The 20,428-nt window shown below is 43.1% G+C and overlaps 1 protein-coding gene across 11 annotated transcripts in view; it reads right to left on the bottom strand.

Annotated features, from left to right (window-relative positions):
- The window catches only part of TNRC6C (trinucleotide repeat containing adaptor 6C), a 142,004-nt gene that overhangs the window by 71,141 nt on the left and 50,435 nt on the right, over nt 1-20,428 (bottom strand). For all 11 annotated transcript variants that reach the window (XM_066381362.1, XM_066381368.1, XM_066381371.1 and 8 more), the window contains exon 3: nt 20,059-20,080. In XM_066381362.1, the coding sequence (XP_066237459.1) occupies nt 20,059-20,080 (22 nt within the window). The remainder of the gene's footprint in view (nt 1-20,058; nt 20,081-20,428) is intronic.

The following is a 20,428-nucleotide window of genomic DNA, read 5'->3' as shown; positions in this document are numbered from 1 at the left end:
AGAAGGACAAATAAAAAAGATCCCAAAACTTTAGTAATACCTCCTTAAAACCCAATCCAAATAGAAGGAAATAAAACAAAAAACTGAGAGAGGACAATGTAGTGCTTTGGGAACAGAACCAGACTGAAGTCTAGACTGCAGGTATGAGACCTCATTTTCCTGTAAAATAACTGTAGTCCTGACTTACCAGTTTTGAACCAGTCTCCTCAGCCCTGAAATGGGTGCTTAAGGTAGCAGTCTCACACGCTGGCTTGCATTAGCCTCAACTTCAGGGCTGGGTAAAGCCCGATTCCTGAGCGCCACCAGGGAATTCAGTAGGGAGATTGCAAATTAGTGGGTTTTTAAAATTTTTATTTTTCATTCTTATATCTAATGTTATGGTTAATAACATTATGTAAATCTCAGGTGTACAATATTACATTATACATCTATATATACTCTATTGTGTGCTCACCACCAAAAGTCACCATACATTTCTGACAAGTCCCAGGTGGTGCTGGCATTGCTGATCCTTGGACCACACTTCGAGAACCACTGCTCTTGTCAGTGTTCCTCAAAAATAAAGGACTCAGATATCCAGAATATTTTAATTCTGATGACAGTCTAAAAATACATATATTGGTGAATTCAGAATTATTCAAATAATTAAAGCATTTGTGGTGATGGTATCTAAACACTACTACCCTCGTCCCAGACTTACTGGAAAAGAGTGCAGGGGGCTAATCTGCATTAAGTGAAAGCCAAAATGCTCACTGAGGTGCTGCATAAATAAAGGTTTCTCAGTAATTCCAGTAGAAAGTGCAGGAGTGCTGAGTGATAACACAATGGGGCTATGCTAACAAGCATGCTGAATGCAGAAGGGTATCTGAGTAGTAACCCTGCATGTGGGAAGGAGCACAGACCTGTCAAGTGCAAGAAATGTGAGCCTCAACAGATGCTCTCTTCTTGCACTTGTAATATTAATAACCAATAAACATTACATTTATCTTGTTTGGAAAAAAATTCTTTCTACTTAATTTGTAAACGTCTCTGGCTTTCCAGTTGACTAACAGCTATGTGTGAAACAAATTTATACCTGGTTCTGTGTACATCTTACACGAATAAGGAACACTATAAAAATAGTCCCAGTTAGCACTGGGGAGAACTCATCTCCCAACATGGGCTCTGCTGTTGATCGTGATGACCCTACACCGTCTGGGTAGTTAGTATCCGCAGGGACTCTGCCCACTGTTTTTATGTTGCCATGCTCAGCAAACCTTCAGTCCTGGATGAAGCCAATGTCCACTCTCTCTATCATGGACATAGATTGCTAAGGCTCTCTCAAGAAATCACAGCCATTCAGTTTGGTATCACCACAAATTTCTAGTCCCCAACCTCAGGCCACTCTCAGTGCTTCCTGACTATACTACAATTTCTTGGGTCTGCCTGGTTCCACTGCTGTCAATGACTTGTTCAAAGTCTTGTGTGGGTGCCTCTTTTTTTAATAAAAGTAATTATAGTTAATTGATTTGTTCCATGTCTCCTTTGCAATTGTGAGGATCACCTATCTTCCTTTGATTACTGAATGAAAAAGTAATATTACACAAGCAAACAAACAAAACATTAAGAGATTACTAGATATTCTTTTGGCGACCCAGATGCTTTTAATATATCAGAGCACCTATATTAGTCAAAGAAAACCCACTCTGTTAGCCCTGTCAATAGAAGACTAGATGGACTGCCCAGCCCTTCCTGCATCCTTCTCCTCTCGCCTCTGTGGGCCCTGGAACCATCAATGGACTCATTCCTCTGTCCTGGACTCTCTGGAGAGGCCATCGAGTTTCACAATTTTGACCATTATCTCTATGCTGCTGACACCCAAATACTGTGCCATGTTGCCCTCAGCTGTAGTCCAGTCTTGAGCTTCAGCTGCCTACTGGACAGTGCTGCGTGGAAGCTGTCACCCTCCAAACTGAACGTGTCCAAAGGCTAAACAAGAATGTACTGGGTCTGAGCCCAGGACAGTGCTGACTGTGCAGGAAGGCACTGGGCTCATTTAACAATCATTTGAGAAAATAACTATTACAAGATACAGAATGTGGTACTGACTGGAAGCCACTCATTCAGATAGGAAACAGGACCACACACAATATGGCACCACTGACCACACGAGGCCTCTGAGCACCTGATGTCTGAACCTCATGAGATGAGCTGTATGTATACACACACTGGATTCGGTTACTACAAAGAATAGAAAATACCTTATAAGCAATTTAACATTGATTTCATGTTGAAATTATAGTATTTTGGATCTACTGAGTTAAAAATATATTATTGGAAGTAATCTGACCTGTCTTTTTTGTTTAAAAATGTTGCTACTAGAATATTTACAATTACTTATGTGGCTCACATCTGTGGCTTGAATTATATTTCTCCTGAACAGCACTGGTCTTTCTTCTGGAAAGAAGTCTAGTTTGACCTAGTTTCTTAGAAAGACATTACATTTAAATCATTATCTATGTCATTGTGGTAGATAACACGCTTTTCTGGGTGGTTTTCCCGACAGCTCTGCACTAGCCGAAGCCCTAGCACCCTGTCTCACATATAAAAGAGTAACTAGTATTTGGTAAGTTAACAAGAGAGACCCAGGGCCTGGGCCACAGAGCAGATCCAGCACTCTCAGGCAAGTACCCACACATTCATCCTCATGGCAACGCTCCCAGCTGCCTGAAGTGCTAATGCCATGGCTACTGGTCTGGGAGCCACCCTGGACCCCCTGTAAAGGGAGGAGAAGCCTTGTTCAGGAGAGCGTGACGCAGAGGGAACAAGACTTCTGGCTCATGAAGCTGTGTCCCTGGCCTCTTTGCTACAAGCTAATGACCAATCTTCTCTGGCTTAAGCCAGCATTTTTCAGATTTTTGAAACTAGCAGCCAGTTAACATAATCTCAACTGGTAAGTGGAGGATCTCAAAATTTGGATCTATTCTGCCTGACCAGGTGGTGGCACAGTGGATACAGCATCGGATTGGAACACAGAGGACCCAGGTTCAAAATCGAGGTCGCTGGCTCGAGCGCAGGCTCACCAGCTTGAGCATGGGATCATAGACATGACCCCATTATTGCTGGTTTGAGCCCAAAGATTGCTGGCCTGAAGCCCAAGGTCACTGGCTTGAGCAAGGGGTCACTTGCTCTGCTGTAGCCCCCCAGTCAAGGCACATATGAGAAAGCAATCAATGAACGACTAAGGTGCTGCAACAAAGAATTGATGCTTCTCATCTCTCTCCCTAGGTGTCCCTCTCTCTGACTCTCTGTCAAAAAAATTTTTTTTTGGATCTATTCTAATCTGTAGATCAAACAGGCAGTTTCTGGCTAGCCACACACTCTCTTGGATCCAAATTCTCAACCTACTGCTGCCCAAAGACACAGAGTAGGATGTCAAAGCAACTCAACAGCGCTCTTCTCAAGCCCGACCCTAAGGCAGCACCGAAGGACAGGTTCACACAGCAGAACTCAGGAAGGCGAGCAGGGGCAGGGGAGGGGGGGTGGCTTGATTTTTGTTTACAGGTCGTCAATGAATCATTTGTTTTATTTAGAAAAAACTACAATAGCAACCAGCTAATAATTACATAGCTAAAAAACAAACCAAATAAACAAAACATCAAACCTTCCAGTAAGGTGGAAATTTTGGTTAGGCTCCTTTACCTTAATAAGCTTTTACTACTTTTTCTTTTTAAATGAGGGCGACATCTGCTGGTGAAAAGGTGGTTACATCATTATATAAGAAAGCACACTTTCAAAACAATTTTCTTTCCAAGAAACAATTTTTTTGCTTTCAGTTGAAATTTGCAGAGAACACTGTCACAACAGGGTCCAAATAGCTTATAACTTCCCCACTACTGTTTTCCCAGAACCGGCTGCAGCATGATAGGAAGCTAAGGCCGTCCCTTCAGGGCTTTGGAAAACTTGATTTGGGAGATGTGCCTTCTCAGCCCTTGTTGCCAGATAAAGAGCAAAGGAGATGCCCTTGCTGACCCAGTCCCCTCGACTGACCCTGGTTACTACCCCATCCTCTCATCTGCCTCCAAAGCCATTCCACATGGACACTCAGAATGCCCAGGCCCAGCTGACCCTCTGCTATGCTGCCCAATCTCTGTACCATCCCAGTCTTCAGCCTGCTGTCCACAATGCCTGCAAGTGCAGGCTCAGCAAGTGACAAAGCCCACTGCCCACTTACATTGCTTTAAGCCCCACTGCTGCTGAGAAGTATTCTGCCAATCTAAGGTGGTCTGCCAGGATTCCCTTACTGTGACTGTGCAACTTCCCTGTGCCCAAGGACCCCACACCACACAGTGCCCCTTGACCCAATGCTTCCCGGCCACTGGGCTGAAACTGCTGCTCATTTGCTGTACACATGCCCTGAGCCCCTTCAGTGCAGCCACTGTCCAAGCACTGGGGACGCCCCGCTGACAAGTAAGCCGCCCTTCCCGTGGAGCTCACATCTCAGCTGGGGAAGATAAACGCCGAACATGACACAGAAAGTGCCACAGTCTGCAGGCAGAGAGGAGTGCTGTGAAAACAGAGGGAAGCAGGGCAGGACGAAACTCCCCTTTTTCTCACTGCAGGTCAGTCTTCCACAAAGCATGCCAGCCTCCTTCCTTATCCTCTCCTTTCTGTTTAGTTAGGAAATATAGTATTTAATGAGTGCCCACTTTGTACCAGGCACTGTGTGCACTGAGGAAAACAGACAGGGTTACTGTTCCCATGGTTTATAGTCTATTAAGATAGTTGTTATTCTGAAAGCAACTGTACAACACAAGAAAAGGAACATCGGAAAAGAGGATCTCAGCTTGGTAAGGGACTCAGAGGCTCCTCTGAGCAGTGACAATTAGGCTGAGCTGCACACTCAGCCCAATTGCTCAGAGCACATTTCCACAGAGTCCATGCTGGTAAGCTCACCCGCACAGCTGGGACAGTGCCTGGGAAGGTGCTGGAACAAGGAAGAGCCTGTGTGTCCTCCAGGACTGACACAGGTCGGTGTGCCCGAGTGTTGGGCTGAGGGAGAAGTGCTGGACATGAGACAGAGAGGCAGGTATAGACTCTGTGAGCACTGGATTCCATCACTTGGCCAACAGCAGGGAGAGCAATTGGGGCAGCCTAGTGGAAGTCTCCATGGTGTCCCTATCTTGGATGTAGCACATGGAGAAGCCTAGAGCCTCCAGTCTAGGGAAGCAGTTTTCTAGGGTTAGGTTCCTGGGATGACAAACTCAAAGAGCTGAATCTATGTGACCATCAGAGGCTGTTCATTTAACAAGCGGGTGACCTTGATCAAGACCCTGTCTGTGAGGCTCCAGAGCCAGGTGGCCCTGTCTGACATCACCATCCCAGGTAAGGGAAACATGGTAACTATAGCTCGTCCCGTTCTACAAACTGTACAGGAACACACTGGGGGGCATGGGGTGCCCAGTGCACAGAGGCCTTTCCGTCTTAATCATGCAAGTCATACTGACAAGACATTCATTTCTTAAAAATTTTATTTGGAAATATTTAGGATGTACAAAAGGCATAAAGATGAAATAACCAACAAACCTCCATGTGCCCAACCTCCAGTTTAATAAAAAAATACCATCAATCCCACCAAAGCCACCACTTCCACTCGACTGTGCACATCATCTTCCCCAAAGAGATAATCGCCATGCGCACTCAGGGTGGTCACTCCACATACTTCTCTGCAGATGCAGATATGGACTCAGGGTTAAACCTCAGCTCTACCACTTACTGGCTGGTGACCCCTGGGCAAGTTATGCACTCTGTCCCTCAGTCATGCCAACTGTAAAATGTGGACAAGTGGGGGATGGAATGGGGGTAGTACACCTTACTAAGAGGGTCCCTTGAGGAGTAAATGTTAATGTATGTAAAGAATCATTTACAACAGTGTCTGGCCCACAGTGAGTGCACTGTGTTTAATTTTTTTTTTTTGAGAGAGAGAGAGAAAGGGAGGGAGAGAGGGAGGCAGAGAGGGAGAAAATAAGGGAGAGAGGGAAGTGGGAGAAGGGGAGAGAGAGAAAAAGAAAGAGAGAGGGAGAGAAGCATCAACTTACTCCATTTAATTGTGCCACTGATTGCTTCTTATGTGTACCCTGACCAGGGCTCAAACTGGCAACCTTGGGGGTCAAGCCAGCACCCTCGAGATGGAGCCAGTGACCCAGGATTGAATTGGTGACCTTGGTGTTCCATGACACTATCCACTATGCAACCGGCCAGGGCTATATTATGTTAAAGGGAAAAAATTCAATGGCCTGTTAATGATGGGAAGATTAATTTGATTCAGGACCATGCGATTTCAGTGTGGGAGAGGCTGGGCTCAATTTGGAACACAGCATGGGTAAGTGGGGATTTACAGCTCTGGAGCAGGGTGGGGGCAGCAGATGAAAAATTACTAAGAGAAACATCAGGCGTAGGGAGGTTTGGCTAAACAGACCTAACAACTCTTCCTGAAAATAGTTCAGAGGGATCAGACATCACGTGGGGGTTGGTGGAGGATGAGGGACCTGAGCATATATGGGGAGGGGGGGGAGACTGGTTAAATTACTCCACAGGGCTCTTGATAAACTGGGCTCCATAAGCACAGACACAGACAGCCTAGGAGAAGGTCCAGGAGCTTGACTGAAGTTTGTTCAAAGAACCTTTGTCAGTTATAATAATCCTTCCCTCAGAAGCAATGGGAAGTATTTTAGGCTGATTAAATAAAACAAACTCCCACTTAATAAACTACAGATATGAGCTAAAGAAGGGAATAGGTAGGCAGACTCAAAGCAGTGACAGGTAGTTGAAGAGAGAACGGCAGCTGTACTCAGGATTGGGGGAACTGGATCTCTTGCCTGGCCCTAAACCTCCCACCTTAATTTAGGTTTCACATTTCCACTGTCTGGAAAGTGTTAAGCACTATGCAATGTAAATTAACAGCTACCCCATCATTTTAAAAAATGTTACAGAGCAGTTGTCAAAGTTTTCTCCTCTCCCCCAACATGCAGGCCAATGGCAGGAGGACAGGGTCGGATTCACGGTGGGAAGGAGGAGAGAGCTGTGACTTAGGCCCCATTAGATAGGTATATGCGATCTGGCGGGCACTCTGGGACCGTGCAGCTCCAAGGTGAAGCACAGCCCTGCAGATGGTTGGTGGAAGTGTCTGCAGGTCTGGTTCCCAATGAGTGCCTTGGTGGGGGTGAGAGATAGTACTAATGACAGCTTCTGGGTTGACAGGCTGCAGCAGAGACACTGTACAGGTGATGCCAACAGTGCCTCCCGATTCTTCCCAGGAGCAATTGTTCAGGAGGATGCTTTGTGGAGGAGCCCTTTCTGGAGGCCCAGCCCAGGTCATGTCCCTTCCCCTGGCCTCACAATGACTTTATTCGTACCCAATTCTCTGTATTTAAACTCATTTCTTCTTAAAAGAGCTAGAGTGGGTTCTACACCTTTGGCTGAACTATGGTGAGGAGCAGATTGTTTAGCAAGTAGTCTGTTTAAATTTTTCATCCACCTGGACCTCATGCTACATGGTGCGAGCTAGGTATTAAACAGTGGCTTCCTTCTAACAGCATTGACAATAATGGGGCTTAACTATACACACCTCACTCAGAATGTCAAAGGCTACCACCATTAGCCTAACATATGCTGACAAGTAGGCACACATTGCATTAGAGGTATATATTTTTAAAGTAACTGTTTAGGCCCTGGCTGGGTAGCTCAGTTGGTTAGAGCATCATCCAGGTTTGATCCCCAGTCAGGACACACACAAGAATTGACTAGCAAATGCATAAATAAGTACAATAAAGAATTGATGTTTCTCTCTCTCAAATCAATAAATGAAAAATGAAAAAGAAAAAAAAGCATTTATAGGTAAATGCTAAAACCTACAGGGATATTATAACCCAAACATTTTAACATGCTTTATTTCTAAAATTTGAACGCATCTTAAAATTGGTGCATAAATTTAATAGTTTCCTCATTCGTCCTCAAACTCCATCAACAAAACATTAAATCAATGATATGTCTTGCAGTTGATAGCATCTTAGAACTTAAGTTTTATATGTAAAGCATAGAATTCTCTTATGCAGACGCTACATACACAAATACACACAAATGTTAAAAAATCATGCATTAATTCTCACCATTTCAGAACATATACTCAAAGATTCACTTTCTTAAAACTCAAAACTTAATCAAACATATATGATTGACTATTTGCAAATGTGACTTCTCCTGTGCAAAAATATTCCAAGGAGTATCTTCATCATTGCAATTCCTTCTGCAATCTGCACAGCAGCAAACACTGTAGTGAGAAGTTCCCTCAGAACAATGAGATGCAGGCAGGGAGAGCTATGAGCGACAAGTGTCCATCTGCCCAGTTTATCGGCAGTCCCAGGGGGTTACAAAGCAGTGGTCTTCTGTTTGTTCTGTTGACAGTTTCTGGCTGATCTGTCACCATGGCAACTTTTGGAGCCCAACTCAAAATGAGCACAAACTCATTAACTACTAACTACATTAACTTAGTGTCTGTTGCTAATGGGAAATGCTGTTTAGTGATATTTTCTATTCTAATGATTTACAGTTACTGCTCTAAAAGGTATTAAATTAAATGTTACTCTAAATATATCAAACTGAGTAATATAAACATTAAAGTAAAAGTATTTCAATAATGATTACTCACAATAAAAATAAGTAATTTCATTAGAAGCTTACTTTGTTTTGTTCCTTGGATTCTTGAACTCTAAGAAAATGTACTGTTTTTCACACAAGCAAATATTTCTAAGTTTTTGTAAACAACAGCTGCTGATTTAGAAGATTAAAATAGAAAAATTCAGTAACAGCATATGTTAAAGCCATGTAACCAATACAGCATGAACATGTACTGGCTCTTCCATCATATTTCCCATATGAAATGTTAATGGGATACTCTCCGAGTGAGACAGCACACTGGACACACGTGCAGTGTGTGTCCATCGTGTGTACAGATTCAGTTCCCCCACCACCTGACTCTCTCCACGCCGACTCATCCTGAACTTCAACAAACTCTCAGAAACAGCAAATCCCAACTCTCACAAAACACAGGCGGTTTAAGTGGAACTGAGCCTCCAGTGCTGGTCCTCTCAGGACCCATGTACTGCATTCTACAGGAGTGTGTGGTTTCTTTAATAAATTAATAAATTGTTGAATAGCAATAATCCTGGATGTCCTTCCCCCAAAAGTGCAGACTCCAACCACCTGCCAGAAGAGGGTGCCCAGGGTTAATAAGTCCATCATTCAGCCAGAGAAGGTGAGGCAAGGGGCAGGAAAATCAACCACATGCAAATTGATTGTGAAAAGCCTATTACTGCTCTCAGGAAAAGGGACATTGCCCTCTATCATGCCCTGCCTAGGCCATTAACACCTACCTTTAGCCTCTTGGACACCACTCTCCCCCTTGCTGACCACTCACCCTGAAAAATGCCACACTCCACCACTGCCCTTTGCCAATGCTATTCCCTGTGTGTGTGGGAGTCTTAGTCCTCCTCCCTCTGCCAGGCCCAGTTTCATTCTCTTCATCCTTCAGACCTAATGCAAGCATCACTTGGGACGCCTTCCCACATTCAGCCTCATTCAGGTTCCTGTTCTATGCTCCCATGACACAATGTTTCTTTCCTCCCATAGTAACGATACCTACAGCAAGCACTGTGATAAGTGATCATGTCTATTCCCCATACACGTCTAAGTTCCATGAGAATGAGAAGCATATCTATTTTTTAAAATTTTTCTCCCTATAGTAAACAGCACAGGGCCAGGCAAATAGTACGTGTTTAATAAAGTATCTGCTGAATAAACTGATCAGCCCAACTAGTAGTTTCTATCAACATGACATTTTCCTGTCCACCTGACCCCTATACTTAGACATCAGCGTCTGAACCATGCAGCAATCTAACTGCACCCAATGCCTCTAGTCTTCTCTCCAACGGTTTCATTCACATTCAGCCTGGCATGTTCAGTGACCTCTCTAAAATATAAGTCTCATGATGTCACTCTCCCACTTGGAGCTGTTCAATGGCTCCCTCTGATCTAAAATATTAACTTGAAAGTCTTCAAGATGGTGTACAAGGAGTCTATGAGCTAGCCTCCCTGTCCTCCACCTCTCTAGCTTCAACTCCTTCTTTTGGTAGGATAAGCTTGTAAGAGTGCTCAATTCCAATGGCATAATAGATAGGTTTAGGAGAACTGGGAGAAGGCATCCCTCCTGCCCTTGTGTTCACAGGGGACATATGCAGGAGTGACAGCTCTAGCATGCATCTATCTCATTCATAACACCCAGCCCTTCTACTCCCATGTTACCAGAGAAAAATGGAAGCGCACATCCATACAGAGACGACACACGGAAGTTCACAGATGCTGTAGTCACAAGAACTGAAAACTGGAAACAGCTCCAATGTCCACGAACAGGTGAATGAATAGCAAGCAAGCAGTGGTATACTCAACAGCAGGGGTGAATCTCTCAAGTGTTAGCTGTGAGAGAGAAGCCCAGGGTGTCTGCTCTGTGACTCCACGTGTACAGCCGTCGGGGGAAAGAAAACTTCAGTGGTGACAGGATGGAGACTAGTGTTTGCCTGCAGACCGATGGGCTGCGGAGGGGCGTGGGGACACTTTTAGGGGTGATGGGTGTTATCTTGACTAAGGGGATGGTTTCATAGGGGTGCACAAGCCAAACCATGTTAAATCGTTCTCTTTAAATACATGCAGTTTACTGTATATCAAATATAATTCCATAAAACTTAAAAAAACAACAACAAAGAAAAGCAGGTAATCTGATAAATTACTTCTCAGAAAGCAGACTGTTAGTGTTCTTTAGAGCCGTAAACTATAACTTTAAACTTGGAAACTGCCTTTATGTTAACATTTTAGTGAAAAGTTATACTGAACAGAGATGTGAGCTCTTTTTATCTTTTTAAATTGCCTACAATTAGCTGGAAAATGCCACTTCTTAATACACTTTCTTTTATTCTCATGGGGAAAATATTAATGCATTTATTATATCTTCTTCCCACCAGGGATTTAGTGGTAAAATTAAATACAGTCATGAGTCACTTATTGATGGGGATTCATTTTGAGAAATGCATCATTAGATTTCATGATTGTGTGAATGTTTAGGGGCCATGATGAACAAAGTAACATGAGATTAAATCAAGCACAAGAGAAAATGATGCAATCAAAAGACTCCATAAACAAGAGATATATGAGGCTTGAGGAAAGCGTGAAGAAACAAAATGGAGTCACTACAGTCAAACTAACAGAACTACTTAAGATCATAATGGACTAAAACATGAGCTAATTGATTTCATCTTAGTTTAACTGGCCTGGGAACTTAAACTTTTGAACTTATTATTTGTTTATCAATGCCTGGAGTTATATAAATCCTATAGACAACCCTCTGAATACCTTGGCAAAGAACGCTCACTTGTCTAGACCACTGGACATCTGGAAGAGGACCATCAGGGCCATTCTTCTGGGAGCTAAGAATGCAGCACTGATTCTTTGCAAGAATGTGCTTTTTATCATAAAACTCTCCAGGATTGTAATGCATTTAAGACCCAAAAATAAGACTTTGTATTTAGTTCTAAGGAAGCCTCCTGACCCATTTTTTGCCAGGCTGTGGCCAGCGTATCATAGCTACTATCTTACAGCAAACTTTTTATTTATAAGTAGAAAGCATACACTCTAAAATAATTATTAAAAGTACAGTATAGCAAACACATAAACCAGCAAGTGGTTTATTATTAAATCTTCTTTTTTTGTAGATGGAAGGAAGGAAGGAAGGAAGGAAGGGGAAGGGGAAGGGGAAGGGGAAGAAGGAAGGAAGGAAGGAAGGAAGGAAGGAAGGAAGGAAGGAAGGGAGGGAGGGAGGGAGGGAGGGAGGGAGGGAGGGAGGGAGGGAGGGAGGGAGGAAAATGAGAAACATTAGCTCATAGTTGGGGCACTTTAGTTGTTCATTGATTGCTTTCTCATATGTGTCTTGATTGGGGGGCTCTCGCTGAGCCAGTGACCTTGGGCTTCAAGCCAGCAACCATTGGGCTCAAGCCAGCGACCATGGGGTCATGTCTATGATCCCATGCTCAAGCCAGCAACCTTGCGGTTCTGAATGTGGGTCCTCAGTGTCCCAGGTCAATGTCCTATCCATTGAGTCACCTGGTTGGGCTATTACCAAATATTACATACTATACATAACTGTACGTGCTGTACTTGATACAGCTGGCAGCGCACTGGGTTTGTTTACACCAGCAGCATCACACACAGGTGAGTCATGTATTGCTAGTGTTACGATGGGGGAAGTCACTAGGTGATAGGAATGTTTGGCTCCATTATCATCTTGCGGGACCACTGTCATATGTGTGGTCCGTCACTGACTGAAATGCTGTTAGGCTGCGCATGACTGTGATGACTGTGATTACTGTAAACATAGAGCAACATAGCTAAAGACATCTAATATTTAAAATCCTAATAAGATACTATCCTATAAAGATCTCTTATAATAAATCTCTTAGAAATGTATATCATCAGCCTTATTTAAAAAGATCTTAAATTATGTCCTAAAACCATAGCAGAAAAATACATAATTGACAACCAAAAGATAAGGGTTCTAGTTCTGGTTTGGCCAAACCAACTGTCAAAACTTGTACAAATCACTTAGCCTCTGTGAATCTCATTTCCTATCCAACACAGGAAAATGGATTATCTTTAAGGATCCTTTAAGCTCTAAGATTTTATTAATTTTGTAGACAGGCAAATAAAATATATTGTATGGAGCATGCTGACTAGACATTTAGCTACTGCCTTTAAAGTAACTCATACACGCAAAATAATTTTTGCTTTGGCTATGTGAATATGAACATGAACACATGTAAATTCAAAAAATCTGGCCAATTTTAATACACAGCGTAACTCAGGAAAACACAGATCTGATGCTCCATAAATACTAGCCGAGGATTACTGTGCTGAAAACCCTGTAAGATGAGCCAACAGCGAGCAACCGCCTCAGCTCAACAGAAATGCCACTTGACTGGAGTGGTGCATGAATGTGGGTTTTCATTTATTTGTGTTCATTTGTATCTGTGAAACCAGGAAGACATGTCCTAAACCTCAATTGTCACTACTTTTCATTCATGCAGAGCAAAAGCTTTACAGATTAAATGTTTAGAATGAGCCTTCATGGCAGTACAGCACAGTGCATGTCACCTGTGACTCCAAACCCTCATCATACAACACAAGTCTTCTGAAAGAATACTGTTCAGTTGATTTACATTATCAAATGCATAACGGTTTTCTCACAATGTACAATTACAAAGTGAGTGCATGCAAAGTTGAATACCTGATTGAAAAACTTATAGTCCTTCCAGCAGGATAGGCAACTGATTACAATGTATGAATTTATAAAAGTATGAGACCTAACTGACCAGGTGGTGGCACAGTGGATAGAGTGTGGGACTGGGATGTGGAAGGACCCAGGTTTGAGACCCTGAGGCCGCCAGCTTGAGCACAGGCTCATCTGGTTTGAGCAAAAAGCTCACTAGCTTGCACCCAAGGTCACTGGCTCGAGCAAGGGGTTGCTCAGTTTGCTGAAGGCCCACGGTCAAGGCACATATGAGAAAGCAATCGATGAACAACTAAGGTGTTGCAACGAAAAACTGATGACTGATGCTTCTCATCTCTCTCTGTTCCTATCTGTCTGTCCCTATCTACCCCTCTCTGTGTCCCTGTAAAAAAAAAAAAAAAAAAGTATGAAACCTAAAATCATAAATCATTAATTACAGTTGTCCCTCGCCATATTGTGGTTCACTTTTCGCGGTCTCAGTGTATTGCGGGTTTTTAAACGATATATATCTAATTTTGTATCGCAGATATTTTGCTATATCGCAGGATTTTGTGGTATATAGGTATTTTTATATATTAATTATTATTATTTTTGTTTGTTTGTTTTTTCTTTTTTTTGAAGCTGGAAACGGGGAGAGACAGTCAGACTCCCGCATGCGCCCGACCGGGATCCACCCGGCACGCCCACCAGGGGCGATGCTCTGCCCACCAGGGGGCGATGCTCTGCCCCTCTGGGGTGTCGCTCTGCCGCGACCAGAGCCACTCTAGCGCCTGGGGCAGAGGCCAAGGAGCCATCCCCAGCGCCCGGGCCATCTTTGCTCCAATGGAGCCTTGGCTGCGGGAGGGGAAGAGAGAGACAGAGAGGAAGGGGGGGGGGGTGGAGAAGCAAATGGGCGCTTCTCCTGTGTGCCCTGGCCGGGAATCAAACCCGGGTCCCCCGCACGCCAGGCCGACGCTCTACCGCTGAGCCAACTGGCCAGGGCCTATATTAATTATTTTAATTGTTTTTGCGGTAAAATAAGCATTTTCTAGCCTAAAAAATTGAAAACAATATAAAAATACAAAAAAATATTAAAACATTAAAAGAATGTTATGTACCCATATAGAATTTTATGTTGTTAAAATTACATAGGTTTAAGAGTGTAGAAAGTGTTTAAGAGCATAGGAAGTGTTTATAAGAGTGTGGGAAAGGTTAATAAGAGTGTGGGAAAGGTTTATAGAGTGTGGGAAGGGTTTATAAAGCCTTATATACAAATAATAAAATAAATACAAGGTTGCTAATTCGTGGATTTTCGCCTATTGCGGTGGGTTCTGAAACCTAACCCCCGCGATCGACGAGGGGCCGCTGTATATGAAGTTTGAGCCATAGTGGGTCATCAAGATATTCACTTTCATACATAAAATAATGAATTTCAAGCTTTTTATGTAAAAACAACCATTTTATGAACTCCTGAAAAGGTGGCTAAAAATCACTGAAATCAATTCACTTCACATTTATATTATTATAGTTTATCCTAAAAACAAAACAAAAACATTAAACCCATCAAAAACCCAAAAGACAATATGGAAAATATTGGCTCACAAAGTCATCACAACACATATAAAGCTATTACCTGTGTCCAAAGCAAGGGCAATGCTCCAAATAAGAGCAGAGACTGCCGTTTACTGAAGCAGAACAGACACAGAACAGACAGGAGCAGCTGCACAGCAGGGATGCAATACACAAGTCAACAGTATTTGGTCACAGGATTATATCTGAGTCCCCTCCTCCAACACCAGCATCTAGGGCAGTGGTAGTCAACCTGGTCCCTACCGCCCACTAGTGGGTGTTCCAGCTTTCATGGTGGGTGGTAGCGGAGCAACCAAAGTATAAATAAAAAGATAAATTTTACTATAGTAAGTTGTTTTATAAAGATTTATTCTGCCAAACTTAGCAAAAATCCGACATAAAGTACTTGGTAAGTAATTATTATTATATGCTTTAACTTGCTGTAACTCTGCTTTATAAATTTTATAAAGTAAAGTTACTTTCCTACTTTATAAATCACCATTACTGTGAAGCCGGTGGGCGGTCAGAAAATTTTACTACTAACAGAGATACAAAAGTGGGTGGTAGGTATAAAAAAGTTGACTACCCCTGATCTAGGGTCTCACTATGGCATAACAGGTAATTGGTTCAGCCAGCTCTTTCTTTAGTTACCAAAGCAAAGACAATGTTTAGCAGAATCCACAAAGGACTTTTTTGTTTGTGAATAGGCTCATGCACAGGTCCTTGAGGGGCAGGAGATGGGAGTGTTAGCTGGGGGAAGCAGCAGAGAGTTTGTATGAAAAATATATATACAGTGTGTCCATAAAGTCATGATGCACTTTTAACCGGTCATAGGAAAGCAACAAAAGATGACAGAAATGTCAAAATCTAAACCAAATAAAAGGAAAACTCTCCCAGTTTCATACCTATTCAGTGCAGTTTGATGTGGGCTCACGCACAGATTTTTTAGGGCTCCTTAGGTAGCTATCCTGTATAGCCTCTACAGACTCGTCACTGACTGATGGCCTACCAGAACGGGGTTTCTCCACCAAACTGCCGGTTTCCTTCAACTGCTTATCCCACCGAGTAATGTTATTCCTATGTGGTGGCGCTTCATTATAAAGGTGTCGATATTCACGTTGCACTTTGGTCACGGATTCAAATTTAGCGAGCCACAGAACACACTGAACTTTCCTCTGTACTGTCCACATCTCGAATGGCATGGCCGTGGGCTGCTTCGCTGTATACACGGTGTTATGTCATCATCTGCGCATGTGTACATGCTGCCACATCATCCTACAGAAACTGGGAGGGTTTTCCTTTTATTTGGTGCAGATTTCACATTTCTATCATCTTTTGTTGCTTTCCTGTGACCGGTCAAAGTGCACCATGACCTTACAGACACACTGTATATGCAGTCATAAAGAGATGCATTCAAGGACGGTCAACAACACACCAAGTGGTAAATATCTAAGGATGAAGGGATTTGAGGCGAACACAACTTCTTTCTAGACAAAGCTCATTACTGCAACACCCAAGGCTGGAAGGCATAGAGGGCCAAGGGTTCTGGACACATAAACGAGCTTACACTTCTCAGGAGGACAGGACATTCCCCACAGGCCTTTTGGGGGTGGAGGTGGGGCACAAGGAGGAGACTGAGAGAGAGGCGAGAGGGAATCTACTGTTTGGAGACAAACCTCCAGAGCAGCCGCATAGATAGTGTGGCTCCCAACTGACACCAGGGCAGGGTGCCGGGTGGATGCTGGCAGCACAGTGTTCCACACTTACTCAGCTGGCCTGAATCTTAAACCAAGAAGAAAGTGACCTCACCAATGAAACTGCATGTTGGGATTTGAAAAGATGATAGGGGAATAAATTTTATTTTATTTGTAAGATTAGGAGGTGGGAATAGGAAGCATGCTATATATTAGATTAAGCGCATCAAAAAAGAAATTTCTAGTAAGATTTAGTTTTGGGTCAATCTTCTAAAAGAAGATTTATTGTTTAAGTTCAATGGCTATAGCAGATATAAAAAAACTTTTTAAACATAATTAAAGCTCTATGAAGACGGGCATAGAGGCAGTTGGTTAGGGAGGATGCTAATCTCAGGCCTACTGACTACACGGCACTCGGAGCTGGGCTGTAACAGTGAGTGAGGCTGACGTAGGCCTGCCTTCCACCTGCACAGACCAGAGCAAAAAATATGGAGGTGCTGCAAGGCTAGGGCAGTCACTCCATGCTGTGTGAGCACTGGGATGGTCCTGTAGCGCAGCTCATGTCCACACAGGCTCAGACTAGTGACTACACGTGCCCAATCAGAGACTCAGAACCACCGGCTTGCAGGCAAGTTTATTTTCATGTGAACTAGAGTAATGGAGAGTCTGAGAAATTAATTAACAAATTACCTAACAGCACTGTTAGATTATCTATAATTCAAAAAAGCATTTTTTTGTTTAGAAGGACATAATAATTATTACGATCTCTTCTAAGGCTAGCTATAGTCAGTAGTTACTGACAAATTGTACACATAGGAACAGTATTTTAGGGAAAATAAAAGAAGACAAAAGCCCAGTAGGCCCAGGTGGGTGGCTCAGTGGATAGAGTATTGGCCTGGTGTATGGACATCCTGGGTTTGATCCCTGGCCAGGGCACACATGAGAAGCCACCATCAGCTTCTCCCCCTCTCCCTCATCTCTCCTTTTACCCCTATCACAGCCAGTGGCTTGATTGGTTCAAGTGTGGCCCTGGGTGCTGAGGATAGCTCAGTTGATCCGAGCATCAGCCTCAGGCACTAAAAATAGCTTGGTACCCCACAGCCCAAGACGGGGTTGCTGGGTGAATCCTGGTTTGGTGCAGAAGCTCTGAGGCCCACTGCATGGGGTCAGGTACCGGGCTACCCCCGCCCCGTCCTGCCCTTACACTAATGGCCAAGCCAACAGCAAGCCATTCCCCTCATGCTCTCAGCCTCAGTAGAATTTGGAGTCAGCAATGAAAATACTTATCAGAATAGTAATAAAGAATAGTAACTGTAGAAGGTGCTGACAATGTAACCCATTATCTGCACATAACCATAGCAACTCTTTACTATTTGCAGAGGAAACGGTTATAATGACAAGGGCGATGGATTATAGCTGGTACCAATAGGTTGTAAAAACTTCTCAAATGTGGCCTGACCTGTGGTGGCACAGTGGATCAAGCATCGACCTGGAACATTGAGGTTGCTGATTCAAAAAAAAACCCTGGGCTTGCCCTGTCAAGGCACATATGAGAGTTGATGCTTCCTGCTCCTCCCCCTTCTCTCTTTCTCTCTCTCTCTCTCTCTTTTCTAAAATGAATAAATAAATAAAATAAATTTTCTTAAAAACAAAAAAAATGAAATAAAAAAAAAAAGATATCAGTTAAAAAAAAACTTCTCAAATGTTAAGAAGAAAATCAATGATTCAGAGAAAAAAGTCTGTACTTTTAAATAATTAAAAGAAACCATTGTTTCTTATTCAAGATCATAAACGCAAATACAATCATATACCACAACCCTTTGGACCCTTGTGAAAAACGTTATGCAAATTCACACCACTTCTGAGAGTGCAAAAGAAAAGATGTTCTTTTTGACAACTATGCTGTCCTTTACTGTTCATTTTCTCTGAACTCTGTATGTCTTGGTGTGGCCCTGGTGCAGAAGCTCTGAGGCCCACTGCATGGGGTCAGGTACCGGGCTACCCCCGCCCCGTCCTGCCCTTACACTAATGGCCAAGCCAACAGCAAGCCATTCCACTCATGCTCTCAGCCTCTGTTTCTTCACTGTAAACTAACATCTGCTCTGCTCAGTTATGAAGTTCAAATCAGAAAATAAACATAAACTTTACTTTGAAAACGATAAAATGCCAAAAACACTGAAGTATGGTTGGTGATGTGGCCCAAGAGCATATCTCACAGAAGTCTCCACAGTGCACATGGGTGCATACAACTGTGTGTGACAGTCCGACAGAAATAACAATGTAAAAATCATGCAAGATAGAGCTGACTGCCACTGAGCACCAGCTGTGCATGAGGCACTGAGCTTCCTTGCGAGATCTCACTCAGCCTTTACAACAGCTGTGTAAGGCAGGCACCCTTCACTCTCACCTTTCCCACCTTGAACAGGAGATAGCTGGGGCATAAGGAAGTGAAGTCACTGGCTCAGAATTAAACAGAGAGGGTGCATGACCCCCCAAATGCATGCTTGTCCCCAATGGACAGCCCTTGCCCATGTCGAACACAAAATGAAGTGGCTCAGAGTGGTGCTTCCATCTTGCTCATTCTCAGCCAATCACAGGGATGTCTGAGTTATAGTGACACTCACTGAGTTCCCAACACCCATTAAGATAGTGATAAACTCAGTGGTAGAGCGTCGGCCTGGCGTGCAGGAGTCTCAGGTTTGATTCCCGGCCAGGGCACACAGGAAAAGCACCCATCTGCTTCTCCACCCCTCCCCCTCTCCTTCCTCTCTGTCTCTCTCTTCCCCTCCCGCAGCCAAGGCTCCATTGGAGCAGAGTTGGCCCGGGCGCTGAGGATGGCTCTATGGCCTCTGCCTCAGGCGCTAGAATGGCTCTGGTTGCAACAGAGCAATGCCCCAGATGGGCAGAGCATCGCCCCCTAGTGGGCATGCCGGGTGGATCCCGGTCGGGCGCATGCGGGAGTCTGTCTGACTGCCTCCCTGTTTCCAACTTCAGAAAAATACAAAAAAAAAAAAAGATAGTGATAAAAATATTCTGGACTTGGAGAATAATAAAAAAAAATCTTACCTATTAATAAGCAAAGAGGGAATCCATAAATAACATATCTCTTTTTGCTATCAACAGTTGGGAACTGAAATGAGAAACTTTTGGTTGCTCTTAATCAAACTGAAGCAATGTATCAGTTTAATCCTTGTCTGGTGGGAATTAGACCAAAGGAAAGATACACAGCATTGTTTAGAAAGCTAACATGACATTCTCTAGGCATTCAGCTTACACAGATGTCAATGGATGCAGATGTGAACCAGTGATAAAGGAAGCGTTTCACAGTGAGTAGTAAAGGCAGGGTTCGAGTCTTTGCTTCCAATCATTAAGAAAAAGTCATCTTCATCATAAAGAGTTTGGTACTGCCATTTTAAAATGTGCTCCCCCTAAATAAAATAAACTTACCTTTGGTTTTTTGATCAGCAACCTGAAAAAAAAAATCAGAAACTTTAGGAATAATGTGTAGAATGCATACTTCTATGAAAGTTTATAAGCAGATTTTAACATTAGACATGTCAAAAACAAGTTTTTGCCCAGCTTATTCATTAAAATTTATTACTGGGAGAAATGTCTAATTGTCTACATGCTATTGATTATATGCCAATATTGATCTAAAGGCAAACAAATCTATCTGGGAGCTCATCTGAACTTTATACTTGAATACCGTCTAAAAGGCATTAAAATGACAAGATACATTACACTAGGCAAGAACAAAAACAAATGGCATAATTTGGTATATCAAATGCCATAAAATATTTCACTAGCATAATATCTA

Source organism: Saccopteryx leptura, chromosome 4 (assembly GCF_036850995.1).
Source record: "Saccopteryx leptura isolate mSacLep1 chromosome 4, mSacLep1_pri_phased_curated, whole genome shotgun sequence".
Taxonomy (NCBI): domain Eukaryota; kingdom Metazoa; phylum Chordata; class Mammalia; order Chiroptera; family Emballonuridae; genus Saccopteryx; species Saccopteryx leptura.
Note: the sequence above shows the minus strand (reverse complement) of the source record. Positions and strands in the feature narration are given on the sequence as shown.